This window comes from Athene noctua, chromosome 9 (genome assembly GCF_965140245.1).
Source record: "Athene noctua chromosome 9, bAthNoc1.hap1.1, whole genome shotgun sequence".
Classification (NCBI taxonomy): Eukaryota; Metazoa; Chordata; class Aves; order Strigiformes; family Strigidae; genus Athene; species Athene noctua.
This window is the reverse complement of record NC_134045.1, coordinates 1,842,646-1,856,277: the sequence shown is the minus strand read 5'-3', so window position 1 is coordinate 1,856,277 and position 13,632 is coordinate 1,842,646. Positions and strand designations below refer to the sequence as shown.

The window sequence follows — 13,632 nt, the reverse complement described above, 5'->3', positions numbered from 1 at the left end:
GCAGTTTTAGCTGGGGGACCCCTGAGTAAAACAGAAAATTTGCATAGATGCTTGAGCAGAAATGAGTCTGGATCAGTGTTGCAAGTTCTCCCTTTATTTTGTGGAAGGTATTTAGCTCTAAGACTCATGTGTTTGGAGCTCTGAGACCAAGAGAACGCCGTGGCCCTTTGCTCCTGAAAGGGCATGGGTTTCCACACGGTTTCCCTGTTAGATCTGCATTTGCTTTGTGCCGAACTGCTGGTAATGACAGAGACTAGGGTGTGAGGTCTGGCCTCAAACTGCTCGCAGTGAGGTGAGTTTCACACCTGCTGGGTGTCAAACCAGCTGGGTTGTTGCACAAGAACATAGTGTAATGGTGGTGTACCTACGGTGGAGTCCGTCGCGTTGCAGAGCACCTCTGGAGACTGGCTGCAGAGAAAGGCTCTTTAATCCTGGAGGCTGCGTAGGGTGAGAAGCTGCACGGCCCAGGGAGGGTGGGTTGCTCCTGGCAGGGGGAGCAGGGCTGATGCAGCCAGCACGGGCTCGTGCGCTGAGGCCGGGTGGGGTGTGCTCCCCACTGGAGGGGGGATCTGTGAGGGGCTTGAAAGCAGGGTTCGGAGGGGGTTTGTTCTTCTCCGTGCCAGGTGGGTCAGACTCCTGGGGCTGGTTAGCCCAGGCCTGGCACTGTGGACTGGGTGTTGTGGATGGAGCATCAGGCAGTGTGTGAGAGTACAGGCTCAGCCTCCTGGGCCAAGGACGGGGCTGAATTTCCCTCACGCGGCTTTTCCAGCTGTTTGGGGGATAAATGTAACCTCAAAGTGGGGGATTCCCAGGGCAGCTTGCTTTGATTCCACAATGAAAACCTGCTTTCCATCTCTGCAGAGAGCAAGCCACCTGGGGTGGGTGGTGCTGGTGTGTGAAGGACGGGGTTTGCGTGCTCATAGCAGGCCCTGACCCGCAGAGCTGCTCCGGCACTGCTGTCCGGCCTCACGCCTGCCCTCCCTCCCCGGGCAGCCTGTGTGTCCCGGGGGGCTCGCAGGGTGTCTCTGCCTCTGCATTGCCTCAGGGCCCTAAGGCGTGGGGCTGGGCAATGAGTCCTATCCTGCTTCACTGCCATCTCTGCAAATATTGTGGCTAATCAATAAATAGAACAATAATAGCAGGGGGGTCAGGGATGGTTTCTTGCCCTGCAGTAAGGGTGGGCTCTGCTGCTCCGTAGTCCCCCCCGCTGACCCCACAGGCTTGACTTACCCCACCGTGAGCATCTCGGCTTCTCAGGACAGCTGCTGCTATCACGGAGGTGTTCAAGGGAGCAGGTCCTGAGAACCTGCTCGATCAGTCGTTTCAGCAAGGGCTCTTCAGACTCTTCATCCCCCCGATGCTGAGCTCCAGGGGAGCAGCACTGCGGCAGGCGAGGTGTGCTCCAGCTGCTCCCTGCCCCCAGCAGCTGCCTCCTTTGGTGCTGCTTTGCTGCCTCAGTTGAAGTTTCGCCCTTTGCTGCTGCCTTAGGCTGCCTGGCCGTTTATTGAGGGGAAGAAGAGAGGACTGAATAATTTTGGAGATAAGATCTGAGATGCAGTCAGGTGCCAGGGTGAACTGCACACGTACCTCTGAGAGCAGAGGCAGTCCCTTAGCCTTGCTGGTGGGTGACTTGGGCATCCTGCATCCAGTTGTGCCCCTGAGCCCAAGTCTTGTGTTCTCTAAGACAGAAAAGCTGCTGCTTTGATTTCCTGCCCGGAGATTGCTGCAGGACGGTGAGCTGTGATTTCCTTGTCTCCTGTTTGATGGCTGATCTTGAAACCGTGGCTGTTTGCAGTTAGGCTTAGAGATCACGGTCCCTGCTCAAAGGAAGGAGCTATGATTGACATTTTCACAGCAGCATTGCATCAGCAATGTTACAGCACGCTGACTGTCAGCTCAACAAACAGAACAAGATTAAATAAAGGGACAGCAACAGGGCAAGTATAAGTTTAGTATCTTGTTCGAAACAGGAAAGGAAAATGCTGTAATGCAGATGGCCATGGTGCCACCTTGGTGGTGGTATTAACCATCACATGCAAATTGCTGTTCCTGTCAAGTCAAGATTTCTTCTTGCTCTATGGGAGAAAAGAGCATTATCTGAGCAAGGCAAGATGCTTTTTTTGTGGGTAACAGTGCTGTGCCCTTCAAATGATATCTGTAATGCTATTTAGAAATGAGTGTTGAATTAACTTTCCAGGATATGGGCAACACTGGCCCTGAATATGGGGTCTCTTCCAAGGTGAGCAGAACTTTTGAAGATAAGATGCTGTCCTGGTTCAGCTAGGATAGGGTTAAGTTTTCCCCAGCAGAGAGGGGGAAGGGATCTCCAGCCAGGTTATTCATACCATGCTGACCTCAGGTCCAGGCGCGGGAGCACGGGAATTCTTTTTCCTTTGTGGCTTTGGTGGCGGGGAGCACGGGGCTGTCTGTAACCATTGCGGTATTTCTCTGTATATCTTTTGTCTTGTTTACTGTTATTACTGTTTATTGTTGTTATCATAGCTACTGTTGTTGTTCAGATTGTTTATTACACTGCTGTATTAAATTTCTTCTTATCTCAACCCGGGGTTTGTGCCCTACTTGTATCCGAGGGTGGGGGAGTGACAACAGCAACGTGGTCTCCGGTCCCGGCAGGGCCTAAACCAACACAGCCTTTTTGGCGCACCAACGTGGGGCACAAGAGGGTTGAAATAAGAATCAAAAAGGGACAGACCCTGACCAGAGTGTGCTAGAGCAATCTGTTGGGTGCAGTTTTTCTGTTTGTATTTGTACGGTTTGATAAGACAATGTTTGCAATGCTGGCCCACTTGCTTGCGTGGTGGAGCTGGATTATTCCTTATATCCACTGTGTGTTCTCAGTGCTGGTGTTTGTTATCAGTGGAAAATGTGTAAAGGGTCTTATTTTGCTGTACTGGCTCCTGACTGCTTATAATGTGTTTGTATCGCTGGGGGGGGGGCGGGCCAGTACCTGTTTGCCGTTTGGGCTTTTTTTAGGGGTCTCACCCCCTCTGTGGGTGAGCCAGGGGAAGAGATCCTCTCGGTTTTTGAGAGTTTCAATTATCCTTGGAGCCTGCAGGCCAGTGTGATTGCAGCACAATGCTTTCTGAATGCCTGCCAGATCTTGTTTTGGGCCATGCGGCGCTTCTCTAACAATAGCAGTGCCTGGAAACCTGCCCCGAGGTCAGATAATAGTGAGTGGCAAGGGGTTGGGAAAAGATGGGCGAAGGCCTGAGTCGGTGGGCACCCCCAATGCTTTGGAATTTCACTCCCAGACAAATGCAGAGCCCTGAGAAGCTGATGGAGTGCTTAGAAAGGGTGTGTTACCAAGCTGGCAAAACCCAGGAGACACAAATCGCTGCAATGTGTTGGGGACTTGCCCATGCCTACCGTGTCCTCTTTAATACCACCCACTGCCCTCAGGGGGGAGAAAAGGCTACAGAACCTGAGAGTGAAGTTACTGGTACAGTATCCGGGCCGGGGGAACAGGTAGAAGCAGTGTCAGTCGCCTCCACCAGCACAGCGACTGGGCCAGAGAGCCAGGCAGTGCCAGTGTCAGTCGCCCCGATACAGAAAACAAAATATACCAGAATGTCAGCTGGCAAAGTGGGGGATGGGGATGAGCCAGGCCCAGCACGGGAACAGATGCACAGGCTTAACTCTTTCCAGAGCTGTCTCACCAGAGCCTCATGGTGCTCCAAAAGCTCACCTTTTAGTTTAGGTTTTAAAGGCCATGTTTTGCTAATGCAGCAGTACCAATTTGCTGATTTCCAGCCAGTTTGGTCTTGCCAGAGCTGGAGGGAACCATTCATTGTAGCCACCTGTGCTTGGAAACACACGGCATCGGTCATGAGCAGGGGTCATGGCCAGGAGCGTCAGTCTTGCCCTGGTGACAGGTTGTACCAAAACCTGAGGAAGGTGGAAGGCTGCGTCCCTCCCAGTGTCGCACAGGCTTAGGTCCAGCAGGCTTAAGTCCAGAGCATGTGGCTCTTAGAAAGGGGAGCAGAGGTGTGGAGGAGACCTTGGAAAAGGTGCCTGAAACCTGGCCACAGGGGGCAGTTTGGTTTTTATCACGTTAGGTATCTTATATGAGTTCATGCCCTTTCAGAATTGCTGTTTTTTAGTAATGGAAGAAATTGTTATCCTGCTTGTCTAGGGAAATTAAACTTGTCGTATCATGCTGTACCTGTTGGCTAAATGAATTAAAGAAGAGTAGAATCTTCAAGGCAATTATGCTCCGAGAAGCAAGAGTGACTCAGGAGGGTGCTTTTCCCAAAGGAAAAGCAGGAGGAGTTTGGTTATCAAACCAGGTGGCCCTGATCTCCCCAGCCCAGCGAGGAAGCGCAGATGGGTTCTGGAGGGGTGAGCTCTGGACCAGGGACACAAATGGAGACAAGTTTAGTTAGCTCGCTCAGCAGTCTGCTATTGGCTGAACCAAGCTTGACAAGTTAGGCTCTGTTGTCAGTGGCAGTGAGTGCCACACTACTTTAGTTTTTTTAGAGGCTCTGCCTTTTGATTTCACAAAACATCCCCTTGATGGTGCCTTGGGGCAGAGGCTAAACCAAAGTGGTCCCCATCCGTGCTTTCGCCGAGGAGATGCTGGTGCTGAGGTGCCAGGAGGCGGCTGGTGGTTGGTGGGAGCATCCAGCCAGCCTCGTGCCCTGACCTCCACCTCCTGCTGGGGCTCGGGGCCGTCTGGGGCTCTCTTCTGCCACTGGCAGTTTGTGCGGATAAAGAGTAGCTTTGAAATGAAGAACGCAGGGTCCCCCACCTCAGGACCGCTGAAACACCCGGGAGGAGGCTCTGTGCACAACTGATGTGGGACGGGGTTTTATTTCCCCTTCATGGGCAGCCTCCGTGAGGAGCGATGGGTCGGCTGACAAAGGTGTGAATGCTCCCTTGCTAGGGCTGTGGCTTGGTAAAGTACAGCTGCATTTTAATACTGAGTTCTGCTTCCTCTTTCACTTGTGCAAGGCCAGAATGACCAGATCACTTAATTAACTAGCTTTATGCAGCTTCAAGAGAACTGAGTGTGGTGGCTCCTCAGTCGTCCCTTAGGGCATCCATCCCATCCCAGCCATCAATGCCATTCCATCCATCCATCCATCCATCCATCCATCCATCCATCCATCCATCCATCTCTTAGATGCACAGTGGTGTCTTATATCCAAATTCTGGCAGCTCGTATTCGCAGTGGAAATCTGTCCTGGGAGAAGCTAATGATCTCAGCATTGAGCTTCTTGAATAAGTGATTGATCCCCACCCTTGCCCAGCACTCAGGGACTCTGTGCAAGCTCCTGCAGGGACAAAAATAGCCACTGTTTTTGTCTATCCAGTGCACAGGGCTGCTGGGTTGTGTTCTGGAGCATTCAAGGATAAGCGAGTAGCAGGGACGTTATCAGAAGTTAGATCGTGGTCTTCAAAGTGGGGGGAATTTTTAGCGTGGCTCCAAGAGATTCCTTGTCTCTGGGACGCAGCCTGGATCCACGTAGGCAGAAGCTGACCTGGAAGCCTGAGTGAGTCTGGCCCGGCAGAGCCTTTTGGTCCCGGCAGGTCTCCTGTTCAGTGGTGCACTGTGCTGCCCCGTGCTGCCCCTTGGACCCACACCAAATGCTAACGGAAAGAATGAGGACACGATGCCATTCCTGCTCCTCTGGAGTGGGCTGTTGGCCCTGGCTCACCCTGGGAAATTCAAAGTCTGGCTCCATCAAGACAGCCTGTCATTATTCCTCAGTCATAGTTTCTTGGGTACAATTTACTGCCTGGCTTGTTGCCAAGCTTTGATAAATGAGCTTTGCCAGATAGCAGACATGCAGATTCACCTCTGGGGTGGAGCTATCAGGTCTCCTTTTCCAGTGAGCTACCATGAATCAGAGGGCAAAGAAAAGCTAACAGCCACCAGCTTGGTGTGAACGCCTTGGCTGGGTAGCCCTCAGCTGGTGGCAGCGCAGTGGATCCTCTGAGGCTAGTGATGGGCTGCGCACGGGATGCAGGGGCAGCAGAGGAGGGGTGGTGGGATCCTGTGTGAGGCCCCAGAGTTTACCCTGTGCCAACAACCTTCCTTCATCCCATTCTCATCTTGCTTTTTTAAAGACTTTCTTTTGCAGCTCTAGAGGACAAATTAAATGGAGCAGAGTTGATTGATTTTGCCAGCACTTGGAATAATGTTGATGCCTTTGGCATGCTCCACCTGGGACGCAGGTGTGCAGACCCGACCTGCTCTCCATGCAGGGCACAGCCAGCCTAAGGAGCTATCCTAGCTGGGGCATCCTACACACGCTGCTGGGACGCTGCCTGCTCAGCAAGTTTTTGCTTCCCTGGCCGCAGAAAGTCTTACCCTTGCTAGCAGAGGTTGCTTTGGGGGGTTATTTAAAATGCTTCCCAAGACTTCAAAGTGCTGCTTGGTTTTCTGACAGTCTTCTCCCTTGGGCTGGCTGGTGTCCTGTTAGAGTTGAGTGCTGCCAGCCTGACGGATGGAAACTCGAGCTAACCTCACCTGGATCGAGCATTTGCTTGGATCATGTCAGGCCTCCAAGCACACTGTTGCTTTCCATTAAAAAATAAAAAAGGCGGGGGGAAACCTCTTCTCTTACAATACTGCGGGGTTTTGGGTGAGTAGTGCCTGTCACCCCAAACACAGCACTGAAGTGTGGGGTGCAGGCACCACCCCCACCGTGATGGACACTTGGAAGCTGTACATCTGCCTCCCTGTGCATTTCCCGCTGGCCAGGGAGCACGGTGTGTGTTTCCTCTCTGCAGGCTTGCTCCCTGGGAGCGTGGTTTTGGAGGGGCTGGGGTCCAGCACCTTCACTGCCCCAACTGTGGAGGGAAGTCCATGAGAAACCAGAGGGAAGAGAGTGCTTGGAAGCTCGGGCCATGCCTACAGGGCACGTGCCTTCCAGTTTGCTTTCTGCTTATTGCTTTACTGCCCTGCTGTGAACATTTATAGCTGAATTTTCCAAAGCAGAGGGCACTGGGGCACCTCACTGCAGCTGGTGATCAGTGGGAACCGAGTGCTTCAGTTCTTCGGGGGCTGTTGAGAAGCACTGAGTACCTCTTGGGAAAGAAGACGTTGGTGTCAGGGTTTTGATCAGCCGGTTTTGCAGAGTTACTCTTCAGGCTCTCAGCAGTATCCCCCAGCCGTGTGGCTGCTGCGGTGGGATTTGAGCAGTCCTGGCTTCCTCTGGCCTTGAGCCTTTATGCCAGCCCAGCCACCATTGTCAGGAAGCCAGGAGAGGTGAAGTAGCTTCCCTTGGTGTGCGCTCCAAAAGAGAGACTGGAGGAGGAATAACCTCCTCCTGAGGATGAGCATCCCTTGGGTTGGGCAACACTGGGTTAATGAAGTGAGTCTGTTAAAGGAAGGTAAAATACAGGTTGTAGAAGCTCCTGCATAGTTGTTGTTTCCAGCTTGGATTTAGGGAAATGGAGCCTCTCTGGTTTTTATCCTCATATCTTCAGCCCTTCCTTTTCCTGCACCCCACAAGAGCCCAGGGTCCGTGGTTTCCATGCTAAGTTAGTGTTTGGCTTGTCTTACAGGCTCGTGAATGCTCGTGCTGGAGGATTGAACCCAGTGAAGGAGTGATTCCTCCTGAGACAGAGGTGTCAGTAGCTGTCATAGCAAGCTTGGATGACACGGAGAAATTCAAGGACGAGGTGAACCTGTTCATCGAGAACAGCCACACCTACGTGATCCCCGTCCGGGCTGTTGGCATTGGCACCACGATTGTCACTGACAAACTCTTTGCGCCGGAGCTCAACTTGGGACCCCACTTCAGGTAGGGTATCTCTCAGCTTCTGCTGTGGGCTCAGCAAGGGGCAGTTTTGCTGTAGTCCTTCAGGCTGGTTGTTCTTCAGCGCTCAAGGTCCTGGCTCTGTTTTCCTGAAGCCCCAGGGCTTCCTTCTGTGGCCATTTGAAAGTTGTTAGATACCCTCAAAAGCCACCAAAATGGAAACCAGTTGTTAAATTGTCACTGACTTGTCTTTAGTTATAATACATCTATTTCCTCACTTGAACAAAAAGAGATTTGGAGGAAAACAGCAGGTCCTGGAAGCCTCTGGGTGGAAGATGCTACATTACAAGTATAAACACATTTCCCTTTGCAATCATGTTGACTGTTTTTCCCTTCCCTGTGGAGTATCATCTCGCAACAGCGGAACGCCTTGGTGGTAGCTTGTTAGCAGGTCCTTGACTAAATTAATGGTGCTGTTTTGTTTGCCCTCTGCCCAGCGGTCCTGAGGAGCAGCAGAATTTCTTTGCCCCGTGTCATCCCTCATTTGCTTGCCTTCCCCGTCTCCCCTGCCGGGCTGCTCTTCATCAGACGTAGTCGCTCTTCCCTCGTCTCTCCCACCGGCTTTCCTCGGCGTCACCGCCGCAGCGGAGCCTGAGGCGCGGGCAGGCGAGGGCGGCACTGGACCAGCTCTGGAAGGGAGAGGAGGAGAAGTCCACTGAGTTTGGGCAGGATAAATGGAAGGTGTTAATTAAAGAGCTTGGCTCAAAGGAGGGGGTTCACTGGTCCTAACGCGTCTATCTGACCAGGCCTGTTCCTGTAAATGGGAGAAAAATAAACCTTTTCAAAGTGCTGCCTGCTTTGTGTTGGACACCTCTTAGGATGAGAATAATAGTCTTTTTGAGGTGCCTGTTATTTTCCCTGGCTGCAGAGTGTCCACAGCGGTCCAATCCCTAAATTTGGGGGTAGAAAAAGCAGGTTGATCCTACTCTTTAGGATAGATTTTGGGGGGTTAAATATGCATGCACAAGCCACCCACATACGCAGGGACATTGCAGGGGGTTGGTGCTTGTCCAGCGTGTCCTGTGCTCTGTGCAGCCACAGACTGGCTACCCAACGGAGTGGGCGATGTCAGTGTGATTTGTGTCATGGTCCTCTGCCCCCCTTCACGTCTTGCTCTGCAGACTCTGGAGTTGTTGCCTTTGCTGTCGGCTGCAGAGCTGCCCCAGGTGAGCTGAGACGGGACCCAGGTAACATCTCAGATGAGTTGGGCTTTCCCAGAGCCACAGATTCTGCATCCACCCAGAGCTTCTCCAGGCTTTCGTCTGTGCTGTCCACCACAGAAACCATTTCACACTAAGCTTGTACGCATCATGTTTTAACAGTCTGTTTCAGCGGCTGGTTTGTTCTATTCTTGGCTCAGGTCTGTGCATTTAGCTGCCTGGGGCAGGCATGCATTTTGTAAGCCGTGTATTCTGTCCTTTTCAGAAAACCAGTAACTGTTCCAGGAACAATTCACGTCCTGGTCATGCTCAGATTTATAGAGGGTAAAATAATTACTCCAGACGAGCCTGCAGTTAGTGTTTCCTTACATGAAGAAATCAATTTCCATTGAGTATTCATTTTGGTTTATATCTAGCTCTAGTTATTAATCTCTCATCGTTGCTCCATCCCCTCAGCAGCTAGACCTGGTCTTGCTGCCATGTTTGATTTGGGGAAACTTCTGTTGATCCTGTGTTCTCACAGTGCATTTATCTTCCTAAACCACAGCACCAGCTGCACTGTTCAGGCAAAGGACGATGTGTTGGGGGTGATGAGGTTGGATGCTCCCTAAGGGACTGGGGGTGCCAGGGCAGGGGCCCCGCCAGCGAGGCAAGGGGTGCCCAGGTCACCGGAGGGTCTCTAGGCTGGTGATGCTCTGTCTGCAGCAGCTGAGATGATGATCTTCATGCAGCTCTTCCTTGCTGTACGCAAACAGAGCAGCTGCTGGATGCTGATAAACTTAGGGGCAACCAAGGTCTGGCTTTTGCTGAAGCTTTGAGCTAGGTCAGCCTTTTTGGAGGTGCTTTTATTGCTGAGTGTGCAGTCGGGTAATGCCATCAGGGTGCTGAAGCCGGGTGACCGCTGGGAGATAGCAGCTCCCGTGACTTTTTCCATCTCTTTTCCCTTCCAGCCTGGATCCCTGCTGTTACCGCTTCAAGATAACAAACAAAGGACGGCGCACCCGTTGGCTCTACTGGTCAACAGCAGGTTCTGGCTCGTTTCGCCGGCGTCATCGTGTCCCTGCTGTCAGCACCACCGAGGGCCAAGGTTCCTCCCAGAGCCCCAGACCTGCCCGCCCTGGGTTTAAGGTTCAGCCGCTGAGGGTGGAGCTGATGCCGGGCAAGACTACAGAGATGGTGCTGGAATGCTTCTCCAGCACTCCTCAGGTGAGGTCCCCGCCGAGGGCTGAGCCTTCCCCATCAGGAGCAAGTGCTTTCAAGAAACTGTTCTAACAGCACAAGCTACCATGGCAGCACCAGCTTTCCTTGCTGGCCACTGTCAGTTCCTAAGGGTTTTTCATGTTTCCATGGCTACTGTAAACCCAACCTGCTGATACCAAAACAGACATATTGCTACTTCAGGGGCAAATGGCAGGTTACAAGGTGTCATGTGCTGAGGCAGAAAGGAAGGGCAGAGAAAATAAGTTACGCTTAGACTAGGAGCACAGGCAGAAAGTAAATAACAAAGTGCAAAGTAATGTATTTGGGGGAAGCAGTGAGTAAAACAAAACACCTGTGAAGGGAGGGAGTGTCTGGGAGTAGCATCATTTTTCCTCTGTAGACAAGCATGGGCAGAGGGCTTGTCTAGCACTGAGTCCTGGAGCAGAAAAATGAACACAGTGTGTCAGCTGTAGTGATCGGGTGATGTTCATCCACGTGGGAAACTGTTTGCAGGGATTGTTACAATTGACAGCTTGACTTTGTCAGTATTTCCATAACGGCTCACCTCAGTCTCTCAGCCAGTCCCGGGGTGCCAAGGGCAGCCAGGTCTCGCAGCACCCTTGGATGGCAGCTCAGGGGGAGAGTTCAGCAGGGTCACGGGGTGTTCTCCTCCCTGGACTCTTTATTTCCAGGGGAAATCCTACTCTGCGGAGAAACTTCCAGCTAACCCTGGTGTGCATTCCCTCTCTCCAAGACTGCTGGGCACAGATGTTTAGGCGAATGTGGAATAAATCTGCATCAAGCTCCTGCTGATACTTGTGTTTTGAAAGGTGTTTTAAAGGGCTGCCTTGGTAGGTAGCTTGAGGAATACTTGATTACTCACCTAACTGACTGCAATGGGACTGTCCCTGTGCAGTTCGGAGCCCAAAGGTTTTGTTGAAGCAGGGAAAAGAAAGGAAATAAAGTGATCAGGGTGCTGGAGAGGCTGTCCTGCCGGGAAAGCTGAAAGAGGATCTGTGAGCTGAGCTGTGGCTGCCTGGCTCCTGCAGTCAAAACCAAGACCCTGGGAGTGGGCTTTCCACCTTCCTCGGGTCTTGAGAACTTAATACTCTTGATGTCGGTCAGAAGCCCAACTCCCTGCATCGCACATGCAGCACAGATGGTTTTGAGTCTGTAGGCTTTGAGGAGGAGTTGTGGTGTTGTAGCAGAGGGAAGAGTGAGAAATGAAGGGAGGATTTTGGAGAACTGAAACCATGAGAAATCAGGAAAAAGTCTTAAGAGCATCCAGCTTAAGCAGAGGGTTTTCATGTAAACTGCAAGACCTCTCTTTCCTGGGGAGGTTTCTTTTAAAACCAGCTCTAGGAGGGCACAGTACCTGCTAGGAATGAGTGGCCCCCTCTTTACCTGAAGGCAGTCTGCCTATTTGGGTTTTTCCTATGGATCCTGTCCTCTAAGCTTCCAAGGGAGGGTTTGCTAGCATTGGCCCTTCTGTCACCTGTTTCCCTTAATATAGTTGCATTTTTAAAAATTTTTTTTTAATAAGTTCCTACAGCTTTCTGTAAGTATTATGCCTGGCAGTGGGACAAATCAAAACAGTAATAATTTGGGGCAGGGACTATTACAGTTGTAGCAGCACATGACTCACAAGGGCTTTTTGTGGATAGTGGGGTGTGGCATTACGGACGTTTGAGAGCAGAATAAATGGGATGCAGCATAAAAAGAAAAGGGGGCTGCTGAGGAGTCCCGTGGCTGTAACTTGATGGCGGTAACAGGGTCTGTGGTTGGGTGGGCAGCAAATACAGTGCGTTTTGGGGACGCCCTGCTGGGCCCCGCTGGGTGACGGGTGACTCCTCCGTGCAGGTGGTGAAGGAGCGGCTGCTGTGCCACGCCGTCGTGGGGAGCAAGGCAGAGAAGGCTCCGATAATGGAAGTGGATGTCACCTGCGAGTTCATCGCTCCCATCCTGAAAATGTCCTCCAGGGAAATCACTTTCCGGGTGGAGAAGGTAAGTCTCTGGATTTCATCCTGGCACTGAAGAGCATGGCTGGTGACTGAAAGCCTGGTGGCGGTGTGCTTGTGTTCGAAGGAGGGAGTTAAATGGCTTCTCCAAGTCTCTGGGGCTTTGACTATTGAGCTGAGCGGGACCAAGATTTTGCCATTAACACTGAGATCAATATTTCGCCCCTCTGGGATCGGGAGCAGTCCCACCAGCTGTATTCTGCCTTTTTGATGTGGAGACAGAGTTGAGCTGCTGAGCCAAGGGCACAGGGCGAGATGTGTGGGACCCACGAGAACAGCGTGGGCTTTGCACAGCCACCTCGTGTGCTGGGGCTGAGGTGGGCGAGCAGAGTGCTGCAGCTGAGCGATACTAAACCCCCTCCTCACCCTTCCTGAGGGGCTTCGTAAAGTAAGCGAGGGTGTTTTCAGAGATGGGACTGGTTTTTAACTTCACCCAAGTAAAACAGAGAGAACAGCTGCTCTGCCGAGGGGGATCATGGCTACTTCTAGAGAGACACCAGTTCCTGTACTCGGGGTGAAGGGAGGCTTCTGGGGATCCTCCAAGGCACGGTGATGTCTGAACACCGATCCTGTAGGGAAGCTGAGAAGAACTGAGATTCCTGTCAGCTCTTCAGGCTGATGAGAAAAACCTGTCATTTTGTCTGTTTGCCTTCTCTGCTCTTGGCATGGATGGTAGCTCTTTGCAATTCCCCAAGCTTCACCTTCTTCAAAGGACCCGCAGACATCCTTCAGCTGCAGTGATGATAATGCCAGCGCAAAGCAGGTGCCCCTTAGCCTCTGGATCCTGACTCCTGCATCACCTTTCCCTCTCCCTTGAGGTGTCTGAAAAAGAGAAGATACTTCATTATTTAGTTTCTGTGTTTTCAGGCCTCTCCTCTGGTTCCCAGGCTTCCAGAGAAGCACAAAATCCTGTGAGGAGGCAGTTCAGGTTTAATTAGAAGCTTTTCAGCTGTCCCTGATGTCTGCCTGTGGTCTGCTTGATGCCATGTGCTCGGATTTGTTGAGTGTTATGACACTGCAGCTGTTTGATGTCAATACATCCAGAACAAGTTTCCCAAACACTGTCTAGTTTATATAAACCATGCAGGAAGCCCAGAGCAATGCATAAACAGGAAGAAATAGCTTAGGCAGAGCCGAGCTTTGAGGCTACAGACAGCTTGTCACTGGAGCAGGGGCAGCAGGACACCCGTTGCAGCGCCACTGTTGAGGTTTCTCCTGGCTGTATGTGCCTGTAGATGCTCAAAGCCAACCTTAGGCTGCTGCAGGCTCTCCACTGTGGGCCAAATCCTGCTCGCTTTTCTCCTCTGACCAGCATCACTGCTCTTATGAGGCTACTAGAGCTGACAAGGTTGTAAGAAATGACTATGTGAGTGAAAATCATCTTGTGCCATTCTTCTCAAGAGGATAGAAAATGGAGACAAGTGCTCTGGGTTCACTTTCTGCTATTGGTCTTGTTCATGCAGCTGC

The 13,632-nt window shown here is 51.8% G+C and overlaps 1 protein-coding gene across 1 annotated transcript in view; it reads left to right on the top strand.

The window, feature by feature from the left end:
• Positions 1-13,632, top strand: part of LOC141963909 (hydrocephalus-inducing protein homolog) — a 126,207-nt gene that overhangs the window by 54,721 nt on the left and 57,854 nt on the right. Inside the window, 3 exon segments of the mRNA XM_074913645.1 lie at positions 7,534-7,772; positions 9,898-10,153; positions 12,008-12,151. Coding sequence (XP_074769746.1) covers positions 7,534-7,772; positions 9,898-10,153; positions 12,008-12,151 — 639 coding nt within the window.